This window comes from Ovis aries, chromosome 12 (genome assembly GCF_016772045.2).
Source record: "Ovis aries strain OAR_USU_Benz2616 breed Rambouillet chromosome 12, ARS-UI_Ramb_v3.0, whole genome shotgun sequence".
NCBI classification, from domain to species: Eukaryota; Metazoa; Chordata; class Mammalia; order Artiodactyla; family Bovidae; genus Ovis; species Ovis aries.
This window is the reverse complement of record NC_056065.1, coordinates 72,122,453-72,136,526: the sequence shown is the minus strand read 5'-3', so window position 1 is coordinate 72,136,526 and position 14,074 is coordinate 72,122,453. Positions and strand designations below refer to the sequence as shown.

Below are 14,074 nucleotides of genomic sequence, written 5' to 3'. Positions count from 1 at the left end.
GGTAACTGTGATCTGAAAATATTAAATGGAAAATTCCAGACATGAGCGATTCTTGTTTTACATTGCACGCTGTTTGGAGTTAGTGTGGTGATGTGTCTTGCCACCATGCTCCATCCCACCCGGGACATGAATCATCCCTTTGCAGAGCTTGTCCCTACTAAATCACTTAGTATGGGTCTCGGTCCCCAGGTCAGCTCTCTGTGTTACAGTGCTCTGTTCAAGTAACCCTCCTTTTACTTAATACTGGTCCTGAAGCACAAGAGTAGTGATGCTGGCCATTTAGCTATGCCAAGGAGAAGGCAGTAAGTGCTTTAAGTGAAAAGGTGAAAGGTTTTGACTGAATAGGGGAAGAAAAAAATCATGCTGAGATGCAAAGAGCTACAGTAAAAATGAATCTTCTACATGTGAAATCATGGAGAAGGAACAAGAAATTCATCTAGTTGTTGCACCGCAAACTACAGAAGTTATGGCCACGGTGCATTACAGAGGGTTAATTAAGATGGGGAAAGCATTACATTTTACAATAAGATACTTTGAGAGAGAGAGAGACCATATGCACATAACTTTTATTGCAGTGAGTGAACGTGAAAGTCACTCAGTCATGGCCAACTCTTTGCGACCCCATGGACTATATAGTCCATGGAATTCTCCAGGCCAGAATACTGGAGGGGGTAGCCTTTCCCTTCTCCAGGGAATCTTCCCAACTCAGGGATCGAAGCCAGGTCCCCCGCATTGCAGGCCGATTCTTTACCAGCTGAGCCCCAAGGGGAAGCCCTTTATTACAGTATACTGTTACAATTGCTGTATTTTATTATCAGTTGTTGTTTATCTCTTATTGTAAATTAAGTGCCTACTTTGCAAATTTAACTTTATCACAGGTGTATGCACAGGGGAAAAGAGCATCTGTGAGGTTTCGTACTGTCTGCAGTTTTGGGTGTCCGCCGGGGCTCGGAGCGCGTCTCCTGCGTGTAAGGAGGGACTGCTGTAGTTTCACACTGACCTGCTCTGTCTGCAGTTTTAGGTGTCTGCCGGGACTTGGAACGTGTCTCCTGCGTGTAAGGAGGGACTGCTGTAGTTTCACACTGACCTGCTCGGGTGATGAAGGACTCTGGCTCTCCTGACCCCAGCCGTCAGGGTGTCGGTTTTGCCTCTTTCTGGCTCACTCAGGCATCGCACTAGCTTGCCCTTTGTTTCTCATCATCCTTACTCAGACCAAGGAAGCAGTAGAGGAGAAGATGGTTTTGTTTGGGCGTGCTGCCTGGATTACCGAAGAAACCAAGCAGTCTCAGGAATGGCTACTGGAAGAGCCCGTGATCGTGATGTATTATGCTGTGCGGTGCTGGAAACGCAGCAGAAGGCAGCAGTGTGGGCTGCTTGTGGCTCTTTTCTTTGCAGTAAAGATCAGAAAGTGGAATCCATCCAGGCAAACTTTCCCTGGCCTCAGGAATTCTGTCGGGCACTATGGTCCTCTCCCAGGAGTGTAACTAAAGCAGTCAAGTATTCCCCTGAATACCCAGTAAATGAGAGTGAAAACTATGAAGAAAAACTTGTCACTGTCTTAAAGGTAGAAAAAAAAAGCAGGGTCCTGTTTGGGGAGCAGCTGTGTGGTTCCACAAAGGATTGTGTGAGAGTTAGAGCTTCCTGCCGACAGGCATTTGTGTCGTATCTGGACCATTTTTCTCTGCGCTGACCCTGTGACGGATTCCTGCAGCCTACCAGCTGCCCCTACCCAACCCCATCCCCAGCCATATTTCCTGCTACTCTAGAGTATTCTTTACAAGGAAACCTACTTAGAAGAGTATGGCAAAGGAGGTGCTATGGATTGAATTGTGCCTCCAAAACAATATATATATGGAAGTCTGCAACCCATGGCGTTGCTGATAAAGGAAGCAGCAGGTAGAGATAGTCTGGAAGTCTACATCTCCCTACGTCAGGCTGGCGGATTGAGGCTTCCAGGGCAGGCGGGCAGGGCCAGTGCTCTGCTCAGGAGCTGCCTGGCATCCAGCCAGCCCCAGGCTCGAAGCCTCCGTCCCCCGGTGCCAGCCCAGCAGCGTGACCACAGCGCCTCTCTGCTCCCCGCTGTTCTCCTCTGGGTATTGTCACAGTCCAGCTGCTGCCAGCTCTTGCCCAGAGAAGGAGGCAGCTGCTAATTTTAGCCCTATTTAGGTCTCTTGGCAGCACTTTTCAGGACGTTTATTTATTTTTCTGGTGGCATTTTCATGCGACCTTGGAGGGGGGAAAAAAAAAAAACCTGAGAAGATTATCTGTAAAATAAAAGGGAAATCGAATATACTGTTTTAAATGATGATTGTGTTCCTTTGCTGTTAGAAAGGGCTTCCCAGGTGGCGCTAGGGGTCAAGAACCCGCCTGCCAATGAGGAGATGTAAGAGATGCGGGTTTGATCCCTGGTTTGGGAAGACACCCTGGAGGAGGGCATGGCAACCCACTCCAGTATTCTTGTCTGGAGGATCCCGTGGACAGAGGAGCCTGGCGGGCTACAGTCCATGGGGTTGCAAAGAGTCGGTCTGAAGTGACTTAACAAGCATGCACACTGTTAAAAGACTTCCAGGGGCCAAGGGTATATACCAAAGGGAGTTACCTATAACATACTCTGGCTTTTAGAGGGAGCAGAAAGCAAATAACTGAGGGTTGAGCTAGGGGATGTAGCGCTCTTCCCAGAAATTATTAGAAAGCTGTCCCTGGCTTGCTTGCAGGAGGCCAAGCCACCTGGTTTATGACATGAAAACATGGAATTTTGCTTGATAAACCAGATCTACCTTTCTGCAACGTTTGTCTCCACACTGGGTGAACGGAACCACTCTCATTTGTCTTGGTTCCAAGTTGCGTTTCCTATATGAGAAGGATTTTGAGCCATTTGTTTTTTGTATCCTGAAGACTGTCAATCACAGAAGACCAAAAAGATGTCGGATAATGTAATGAGTGCTATTACTTGGCTGACTTTCAAGTGATAGATACAGACAAACGGTGGTCACACAAACCTGTCTTTGGAGCCATGTCTTTCCTCGGAAGGTCATTGTTTCCTGAGCTAGAAGAAACCAGATAACTTAGAATAAAAGGGTTTTCTGCTCCAGTTTTGTAATTCTGGTTGTGTCCACAGTTACCTATCACTTACTTTTTCATTCTTGAAGCTTACCTCTTGATTACTTTTCTTCATGGCTGCCTCAACAAGGTGGCTGGAGGGGTTGGGTCCTACTTTTTGCCTTGCTGTAAAAAAAAAAAAAAATACTATCCTGGGGAGGATCTTCCTAAATGAAGCAAAAGTGCATAGTAAGAAAATAAGATGTGTGAAAAGGGTCTCTGTCTATTTGATTCAGGAAAAAGAGGCACAGTGGTCAGATGAGTCTGGATAAGGCTAAAATCATTTTTATTTTTTAAGTTAATTTTTTTTTTTTTGGCTGTGCCTGGTCTTAGTTGCAGCATGCAGGATCTTTCATTGTATCTTCCATGCTCTCAGTTGCAGCATGTGGGTTCTAGAGATCGAACTCAGGCCCCATGTGCTGGGAGCATGGAATCTTAACCACTGGACCAGTAGGGAAATCCCTAGGCTAAGGCTTTTCTTTCTTTTTTTTTTTAAACAGAGAAAATTACTTTAAGGAAAGGGCCTTCCTGTATTCCTGCTGGTCGTTGTGCTGGGTGCTTGGGATACAGTGAAAACCAAATATGGCAAAATATTTCACAGTGCTTTGGGGCATAGTGCTTAGGGACACAGTGCTTTGGAGACAGAGAGGCGAATGGTTAACTTTATCTTCTGGGTGAGAAATTCACCATGGAGGAGGGGACAGAGTTGGGCTTAACGGGATGAGTAAGTATCAGACTTGGGGGATGGGCACAGCTTACCCAAAGGCATGGAAGCATAATATTGCACATCCAGAAAACTGCAAGCATCTTAGGATCACAGCAGGAGAAGATGAGAAGCTTGATGTCAGGGAACAGGCTGGTTGCGCCAGGGAATGCCAGAAAGGTAGCTGGACAGCAAGGTAATGAAGGCCATGCTGGCCATGCCGTGGAGCATGGGCTTCATCCTTAATAGGTTGCAAGTAGGGTTGGGTCCCAGGAAGACTTTGACCAGAGAGTGGCACAGGTGTCATTTTTGAAAGATTGTAGAAGTAATGTGGGGACTGATGTGGAGGAAAGCAGTACTAGGGTCTGGAGGGCCAGCCACGTGATGAACGACAAGGGCTCCTGGTGTCACAGGACAGGAGGGACAGAAGAAGGGACCTTCAGAATTCTCCCACAGAAGATCTTAGGGGGTCACTAAGTCTTCATGTTTGTGCAGTTTAAGAGTTTTGGCCCCTGAGTCAAGGACAGAAATACTTGAGGTCTATCCACTGTTTTTGTAGTTCCTCCTGGTTGTAAGTGAAAGCCGTTCAGTCGTGTCCGACTCTTTGTGACCCCATGGACTATACAGTCCATGAAATTCTTCAGGCAATAGAATACTGGACTGGGTAGCCTTTCCCTTCTCCAGGGGATCTTCTCAAGCCAGGGATCAAATCCAGGTCTTCCGCATTGCAGGCAGATTCTTTACCAGCTGAGCCACCATGGAAGCCCTTTTGTAGCTCACATAGATTCATTTCTGAATTTTGGAGAAAGAATGGCCAGTACACATTTTCCCTCTGTTTCTTTCCCTTTGCTCCTGAAGTAATATTGGTAAAATTATTAACATCGTTGTGCTCACATGGCCCCTTTATCTTCTATCAAAAATATTTTGGGGAATATCCACATGCAAAAGAATGTAGCTGGACTCTTACCTCATCCCATATATAAAAATTAACTCAAAATGCATCAGAGACCTAAATTGTAAGAGCAAAAACTATAAAACTCTTGCAAGAAAGTATAGGGATCAATGTTTGTGACCTTGGATTAGCCACTGGTCTCTTTGATATGACACCAAAAACACAAGCAACAGAAGGAAAAAAAAAATAGATCAATTGGACATCATCAAAATAAACAATTTTTGTGATTGACAGGACATCAAGAAAGTGAAAATGCAACCAAAATACAAGAAAAATTTGCAAACCATATATCTGATAAAGAATCTGTGTCAAGAATATATATAGAATTATTATAACTCAATAGTAAAATGACACATAGCAATTTAAAATTGACAAAGGTGATTAGACATTTATCCAAAGAAGATATTCAAACACCCACAAGCACATGACAGGATCTTCAAAATCATTAACCATCAGTAAAATGCAAATTAAAACCACACTGAGATACCACTCAGATGGCTGTAATAACAGATAAAAAATGGAAAATAAGTGTTGGAGAGGATGCAGAAATAGCCAAACCCTCATACATTGCCTGTGGAAATATAAAGTAGAAAACAAATGCTCTGGAGTATAGCCTGGCAGTTCTTCAAAAAGTTCAGCATGGAGACTTCCGTAGTGGTCCAGCAGTTAAGATTCTGTGCTTCTACTGCAGGGGCGCAGGTTCAATCCCTAGTTGGGGAACTAAAAGCCTACATACCACACAGTGCAGCCAAAAAATAAAAATAGGTAAAAATTTTAAAAATAATAAGTAGGACTTTTAAAAGTTAAACATAGAATAACCATATGGCTCAGCAATTTAATCCTAGGTATATACCCACACCAAAAACTTTGTACATGAATGCTCATAGCAAATTATTGACAAGAGCCAAAAAAATAAAAACAGCCTGTAGGTCTGCTGATGAACAGATAAATAAGATGTGGTATATCCATACACTGGAGGGCTTCCCAGGTGACTCACTGGTAAAGAATCTGCCTGCCAATGCAGGAGACATGGGTTCGATCTCTGGGTCAGGAAGGTCCCCTGGAGAAGGCAATGGCAACCCACTCCAGTATTCTTGCCTGGAGAATTCCACGGACAGAGGAGCCTGGTGGGCTACGGTCCATGGGGTCACAAAGAGTCAGGGATGACTTAGTGATTAAACAACAGCAGTATCCATACAGTGGAATATTATTCAGCAATAAAAAGGAAGGGGGTACTGATTCATACTATAACATAGGTTTGCCAGGGTCCAGCCCCCACAGGATCCAGGGGAACCTGAAGGAAAAATGGCGTCGGCGGATGATTTAGAGAGAGATAAGGAAAGAATGTTGTAGATAAGAGAATAGAGGAGAGAAAGAGGCTGATGTTTCTTGGTTTACATAGAAAGCCAATAAAACTCTGGGACAAGGAGTTTGCCCCGTTTATGGAGGCCACAGGTGCCCTCCCGGTCTCCCGAGGGAGTGAAGATGCAGAACGTCTTCCCGTTCAGGTCTTAGAAACCCGGGCAGATGAGAGAGAGAGAGAGAGAGAGAGAGAATGATTGATGCGGGGAGACCAAGCTGCTTCGGTGAGCAAGGCCCATTATTTTTATTTTTAAAAGGGTCGTTTATACCTTGACTTGTACATAGAGGGAAATGAAAGATGCAAAGTCATACAGAGTCAGCCCAAACATTACATCTGTTTTGTCTTTATCAAAACCAGGATATTTTCTGCAAACCTTTCCCATAAACAATATTGTGTACATTATCTTCTGGCCTTGGAGGCCTGTGGACGTTTTATGACCCTCTTTTGATAAAGGCTGCTCAACCAAAAAACTTATTTTCCCTTAAAATGTTTTTTCTTTATATTTCTAATCTATGTCAGCCTCAGAAAATGCTAAACAGAGTTACATTTCTCACAGAGCAAAGGTGTAGTGAGTTACAGCAAAGAAAGAACTTATTAGTTCAAAAGTCTGATGTGGTTAATTTCCAAGCTACACTTGTTTTTCTTACATTCCAACTATGTTAACTAATACACTCCCAGGTGCATAGTGGATAAGAGATATGGGAACTTAGCAGCAAGTATTGGCCCAATAATGAAATCTTATACCAGCACTACTCTAATAACTTTTAACTCTTTAAAAGGCTCTATGTTTCAGGCTTTCCATGCCTCTCACAGTTGGGAGGCCGTGAACAATCATATGTGTAGCTGCAAGAGTCTGGATAGATCTGCCAAGCAAGCTAGAATGCTAACAGAGGGGGGTTGATTTGAAATATTTCTCCCGTGTCCAGGAGACTTACTAGCTAAAGCCCTAAGTTGATTTTCTCCAAAAAAAGGTGGTCAGGGATAGCCCCCTGTTAATGTCAGGAAAGTTGGTAAAAGACACAAGACAGTAAGACAGACAGATTCTGGTCTTAGGGTAGATGCTCGAGCAGGCCCAGACAGACCCTCAAGTCCTGAAGCCTTGCTTAACAGTTCTCTTCCACATGACTTTGTCATGGGTGGGATCTCCTGTGCTAGCTCCCGATAATAGGTGAATCTTGAAAACTTTATTATAAGTGAAAGAAGCCAGTCATTAAGGACCACATATTGTATGATTTCATTTATATGAAATGTTCAGCATAAGCAAATCTATGGAGACAAAAATATGTTAGGGCTAAGAGGATTGGGAGTTTGGAGGGTGATGGCTAATGAGCTTGGGGTTACTTTTGTGGGGTGATGAAACATTCTGTAATTGATTGTGGTGATTCCTATGAGTATATGAATAACCATTGAATTATTTATATATATACTTTACATGGGTGAATTGTGTGGTATTTCCATTATGTTTCAATAAGCCTGTTAAAAATAGTTTAGAGATAAAAGATAGTTGATCTGACATGGTTCTCCTATCTTTTCCTCCAGACGTCTGTCCTTCCACTCATCCGTCTAACCTCTGTCTATCCATCCATCTGCCCTTTATCAGTCCACGCATTTACCTATCTACCTTTTCTTCCATCCTCTTATCCCACCCTATCTGATTTCTCCTTCCTCACTCACTCTGTAAATCCAAAAAAATAAAAAAGATTCATCGGTCATCTGCTCAAGTCCAGGAGTCATTCTCGTCCCTGACTTTCATCATGTTAGTTTGGTATTTCTGGTGTCCTTATGCTTTGCAACTGCCTAGCGTAAGGTGACTTTTCCAAGCTCTCCAGAGGAAATAACTCTTTATCAATCCATCTGGCAAACAGATGGATGCATGGATATAGGGAAAGTGTAGAGATTGATATGTAGCCAGGGACATGTTAAAATGGTAGGAAACGTGGGTCACATCTCACCTTCTGGTAAGTCCTCAGACTGGTGTGTAGGACAGTTTCTGGTTTTGTTTATTTGCTGTGACAACTCAGTGTTAAATATATGTGACATTCTCTCCTGCCTCCTGTCTGTGGCTCAGTGCAGGTTTGATGCCAGGTTGCTGCACTTCTCATTATTAACACAGTGCTGAGTGGTTTCAAGGTTGACCTGGTCTAACACAGCTCTCTTAATGAGAGTGCTCCCCTTGTGTCATCATTAGTCAGTGTGATGTCAGCCTCTCTCTTGCCCAGCTCCGGCACAGTGGTTTCAGAACATTATTGCCCATCAGAACCACCTGACAAGCTTATTATGCATGACCCCGAGATTCTGTAAGAGATTTGGATTCAATAGGTCTAGGGTAGCACTCCAAATCGGAGAAGGTGATGGCAACCCACTCCAGTACTCTTGCCTGGAAAATCCCATGGATGGAGGAGCCTGGTAGGCTGCGGTCCATGGGGTCACGAAGAGTCAGACACGACTGAGTGACTTCCCTTTCACATTTCACTTTCATGCATTGGGGAAGGAAATGGCAACCCACTCCAATGTCCTTGCCTGGAGAATCCCAGGGACGGGGGAGCCTGGTGGGCTGCTATCTATGGGGTCACACAGAGTCAGACACGACTGAAGTGACTTAGCAGCACCCCAAATATGTATTTTTTAAATGAACACTCCTAATGATGTCACCCTTAAAATACTGTCATCATTTGACCTGTTAATACCTGCATTGATTAGCAATATGGGAAATTTCTAGTTTCCCTTCCAGTGTCCTCCTCTTCAAGCCTGGAAGAGTTGTACTACTATGGCTGAGAAGCAGCAAGCGTTATTCTATGTGTGACCCTCTCCCACTGAGTTTAGTGGGTAGAATTTATAGTGAGCTTGGAGGTTCTGGAAGGAGTTAACAGCCCAGCAGCTCTAGGAGATATTCACATATCCAGTGATGTGGGTAATCCAAACAAACGTATTCAAATAATCAGCATCTGTATTTAGAGGCATATTTTTTAGATATCAGATTTTTGTACCCTCTTCAATTTGTTTGATTGGATAGGAAAAACAAACTCAAAATTTAGGAGACAGGATGGTGGGGGGTGGGCCTTAGGAGGAGGATGAACTGGGGTCGGGGGGAATGGAATGGGGGCGATGTTAGCTGTGATGAAAACTTTCCTCTCTAAACACAGATAAATGAGTATTGACTCCAGCATGGTGGGCATGAGTCTTTACAGTGCGTCTAGATCCGCACATACCTCCAAATGCCGTGTGGACATGTGTTTTCCTGATGAAGACATTAATCCATCAGAGCATGAGATTCCCTCACTACCATCACCATCAAAATGCCTTTGTGAAACCCCTCATTACATACGGGGCTGTTATTAAAAATCAAGGCTAATGCCAGCCACCCTTGTTATTTGGAATTTTGGTGTCCACAACATTGTTGATGTACACCAACAAGGAAAGAGGAGGCTTAAGCTAAATTTCAGTTAAACACAAGAGAGAAAATACTGTATTGAGATCTTCTGTGTGTATCTCTCTTTACACTTTGCAAAGCACTGCCATTTGCATTGCAGTCCTGTAACACAGATTGAACAGAATTATTATACTTATTCAGTGGGTGAGAAAACGAGGAGTTAGATGAAGTAACTTGCCAAACCCAGTGAGCTAGAAAATGGCAGAGCTGAGACTCGAGCCCATGTCATCTAGCTCCTTCCTCAGTGCTAGTCTCTTGACATCACATTGCTAAGAAGATGCTGGTGTTTCTGCTTAAGTGTCTGTCTGGAGTTGATAATTTAGGAATCCTACGTTGTTATTCTTCAGGGTATGCGTATAAACCACTGAACAACGCCTGAAAAGAACCATATAACTGTGCCATGAGTATCAGTGATCAGTGTACCCTAGTGTGTTTTGTGAGGAAATGGATGTCTATCCCGTGGGGCAGGAAAATTTCAGTACTTATCGAAGTGGGTAGATTTTGTCTTTCAATTTATAAAGTTTTCTTGAACGTTTATTTAAAACTGTAACATACGTAAATTAAAGTGCATTAATCTTAAGCATACACTAAAGCAGGATGAATTTTTATAAACTGAACATACCTCTTTAGCCAATACCTCCTGCTCTAGAAGTTTCTCCTTGTGATCCGTCCTAGTCACAAGCCACTCTAGGGTAAGCAACAACCTGATGTGTAACGTCGCTGATTAATTTTGCTTGTGTTTGACCCTTATTTAAATAGAAGAATAAGATACTATCAGTTCTACTATAGTGCTTGTTTTGGGAATGCAAATTTCCATCCTGACTGATACATTAGGGAACAATTTGAGCATAATGCAATTTAGAGTTTGCTTATGCACAGCGTTGTCCTCAAGAAACTCTAGGTGAATGCCGAAAGCTGCACCCAGCTGAGCTGAGCCTAGTAGGAATACACAACACGCACACACCTCAGCTCTACCAGCCGCCTCAGTTCGTCTAGCTTGTTACAAGCCACGCCCAGCTACCCTGTCTACTGTTGTAACAATCCATCCAGTGTCAGCTGACCCTCCTTCCCCCACTTCGTGATAACTTGCAAGCTGCAACCCCTCTGACACCTACTTCCATAAGCAAACTCAAGATCTTTGTAAACCTGAAGTACTGTTTGTTTTAGCATTTGTGTGTGTGTGTGTGCATTCGTGTGTGGTCGGTCAGTCAGTTGTGTCTGACTCTTTGTGACCCCATGGACTGTAGTCCACCAGTCTCGGCTATCCATGGGACTTCCCAGGCTAGAACACTGGGGTGGGTTGCCATTTCCTACTCCAAGGGATCTTTCCGACCCAGGGATCAACACAGTTCTTAACCGTTTTACATGTGTGAAACCATGTTACTACTTTGATTAAATGTCTGTCTCTTTTTTTTTGTCTTTTGTGTGTTACTGGCAAGGCTTTTGAGTTCTATGCACCTTTGTTTTCTCTCCTTAGGCCCTATGGTGTTAATTGCATGATTTTGCATAGTGGGGTGATTTTTAGGACCACATACATCATGTTTTAACAGATCTGACTGCATTTCTCTTTTGTGTCTTCTTTTAGCATATGTTTGAGAGATTCATCTATCATAATGTATAGCAATGGTTTTTTCACTTTCATTGATGTGTAGTATTTCATTGTATGAATACACCACAGTTCATGTATCTCCTCATGTAGTATCCCGTTGATGGAGTTTTAAGATTGTTTTTAGTTTGAGGCTGTTACAAATAATGTTACTGTGAAATATCTTGTACAGATCTTTTACTACACATATGGGCATATTTCTATTGGGTACAAACCCAGGAGTGAAATTGCTGGGTCTTAGGATATGTATGTGATCAGTTTCAGTAGAAGTCACCAGTTTTCTTATGTTGTTGTACCAATTTATTCTTCAGCCAATATACACACGTGAGTCTAGTGAGTCTATATCCTCTTCAAAACTTGGAGTTGTCCATCTTCTTGATTTTAGCTCTTCTACTATGTGTGTGTTGTGTGTGTGTGTGTGTGTGTTATTTCATCCTGAATGTACTTGCATTTCCCTGATGACTAAAGTGTAAGTATCTTTGCATATGTTTACTGACCACTTGTATATTCTCTTTTGTGAAATGGCATTAAAAGTCTGGCTATTTTTTAAAAAATGGAGTCAGTGTCCTTTTTCCCCTTGATTTGTAAGCATTCTTTAAATGCTCCAGGTTGAGAGGCTCTTGTTGGTTTTATTTGCAAATATGTTCTCCCCATCTATAGCTTTCATATTTTACCCTTTTAATGATGTTTTCCGGTGAACAGAAATTTTTAATTTTCAGTAAGTCCTGTTTACCAGTCTTTTCCTTCATTGTTAGTGGTTTCTGTGTCCTCATTTAGAAATGTTTACCTAAAGATCATTAAGGTATCACTTTATATTGTCTTCTAGAACTTGTACTTTTTAACTTTTCCAATTTAGATCTCCATTTAGAATTAATTTTTGTGTATGATATGAGATAGGGATGCACATTTTTTTCCTGTGTGAATATCTAATTGACCCAGCAACAGTGATGGAAAAGATCATTTCCCCACTGATGTGCGGTGCGGTCTTTGTCATAAATCAGATGTCCAATGGTTTCTTTGTTTCTTGGGCCAAGACTGCAATGTCTTACTAAACAAAGTGTTCTAAGTCTTGTTGTCGATAATGTAATTTTAGTAAGTAGCAGAAGACAGAGGCAGTAAGTAAGTTTATGTGGTCATTGCAGAATATCAGTTCTCCATTTACTTTTACTAAATATGTTTGATTTTTGTTGCAAAGATACTTATAAGCAGCTGGACTTGAAGGCTTGTTTGTGAAAACTCCTGAGAATGAGAAGAATATCCATGTTATTATATGAAATCAGAAAAGATTAGCCTCACACTCTCTGGTCTGAACCTCTTGTACTGGCAGAATAAGTTCATTTTTTCCAGTTTCTCAAGGATGTTCCTGCCACTGCATGCCCTAATCCAGTCCTTTCAGGCCTAATCAGCAGGCTATGAACACACCCCCAAGCCCCAGGATTAGAAGTCAAAACAAAAACCCATAAAGACAAGGCACTGAATCTTAACTTTTTTTACTTTTATGAAAATGATAATATCTCTGGGAAGTAAAGTATGTTCCTTTTGGAAATACATTTTTATTACAATGAGGAACTTTTAAAAGTTACAAAAAAAGAAAAATTACCTGTAATCTCATTACTGTTGATTCGGTAAGTCGTGTCCAACTCTTTGGGACCCCGTGAACTGCAACACACCAGGCTTCGCTGTCCTTCACTATCTCCCTGAGTTTGCTCAAACTCATGTCCATTGAGTCAGTGATGCCATCCAACCATCTCATCCTCTGTCATCCCCTTCTCCTCTTTCCCTCAGTCATTCCCAGCTTCAGGGTCTTTTCCAATGAGTCAGCTCTTCACATCAGGTGGCCAAAGTATTGGAGCTTCAGCATCAGTCCTTCCAATGAATATTCAGGGTTGATTTCCTTTAGGATTGACTGGTTGGATCTCTTTGCAGTCAAAGAGACTCTCAAGTCTTCTCCGGCACCGCAGTTCAAAAGCCTCAATTCTTCGGCCCTCAGCCTTCTTTATGGTCCAACTCTCACATTCATACATGACTACTGGAAAAGCCATAGTTTCGACTAGATGGACCTTTATCAGCAAAGTGATGTCTCTGCTCTTTAATACGCTGTCTAGATTTGTTATAGCTTTTCTTCCAAGAAGCAGACATCTTTTAATTTCATGGCTGCAATCACCATCCAACAATGATTTTGGAGCCCAAGAAAATGAAATCTGACAGTTTCCGCTAGCCCAGAAATAATCATTGTTAACATTTTGTCTTTGCTCATAGATCTTGCAGAAATTCACCGTTTATCTTCTATTTATGAGTTTTTTATACTATTAACCATGGAGCATAAAAATTAGTAGAGCCAAAATCCTAGATATTTTATAGAAAACATCTTCTCATTCATATTTAAAATAATTTTGAGGAATTAAAGGGTAATTGGCACTATATGAAGGTAATTGGGTTATCATTGTGAAAGCAAAAAACAAAAGCGTCCCCAGTTGTCCCAATCTTGAGTAAAATTACATGCTCAAATCTTCAAAGAAGGAAAAAAGTGAAAGTAACAGGTGATTTTTTTCTCTGTCGTATTATCAATAGGTCCCTAGAGCTGATGTAACAGAGTACCACACACAGGTTGGCTTAAACAACAGAATTTATTCTCTCTCAGTTCTCGGAGCCAGAAGTCTGAAACGAGGGTGTCAGCTGGGCCATGCCCCTCTGAGACCCTGGGGAGAATCCTTCCTCGACTGTTTCTGGTGGTGGCTGGCAATCCCTGGTGTTCCCTGGCTGGCAGTGCGTCACGGGAATCTCTGTGTCTGTCGTCACACGGCAGGCTCCCTGACTGTCCATCTGTCCCGGTGTCTCTTTTTCTTCTTTTTATAAGAACATCAGTCATACTGGATTTAGGACCCACTCCAGTGAACTATGACCTCGTCTTAACTTGATTA

General features: G+C 42.4%; 1 protein-coding gene across 7 annotated transcripts in view; it reads left to right on the top strand.

Moving 5' to 3' along the window:
- Positions 1-14,074, top strand: part of HHAT (hedgehog acyltransferase) — a 375,148-nt gene that overhangs the window by 334,497 nt on the left and 26,577 nt on the right. Inside the window, exon 13 of one of the 7 annotated variants that reach the window (XM_060396730.1) lies at positions 1,016-12,749. The exons of the other annotated variants lie outside the window; for them this stretch is intronic. Coding sequence (XP_060252713.1) covers positions 1,016-1,059 — 44 coding nt within the window. The 3' untranslated portion in view covers positions 1,060-12,749. Of the gene's footprint in view, positions 1-1,015; positions 12,750-14,074 lie in introns of those variants that run through there. 7 annotated transcript variants of the gene reach the window in all.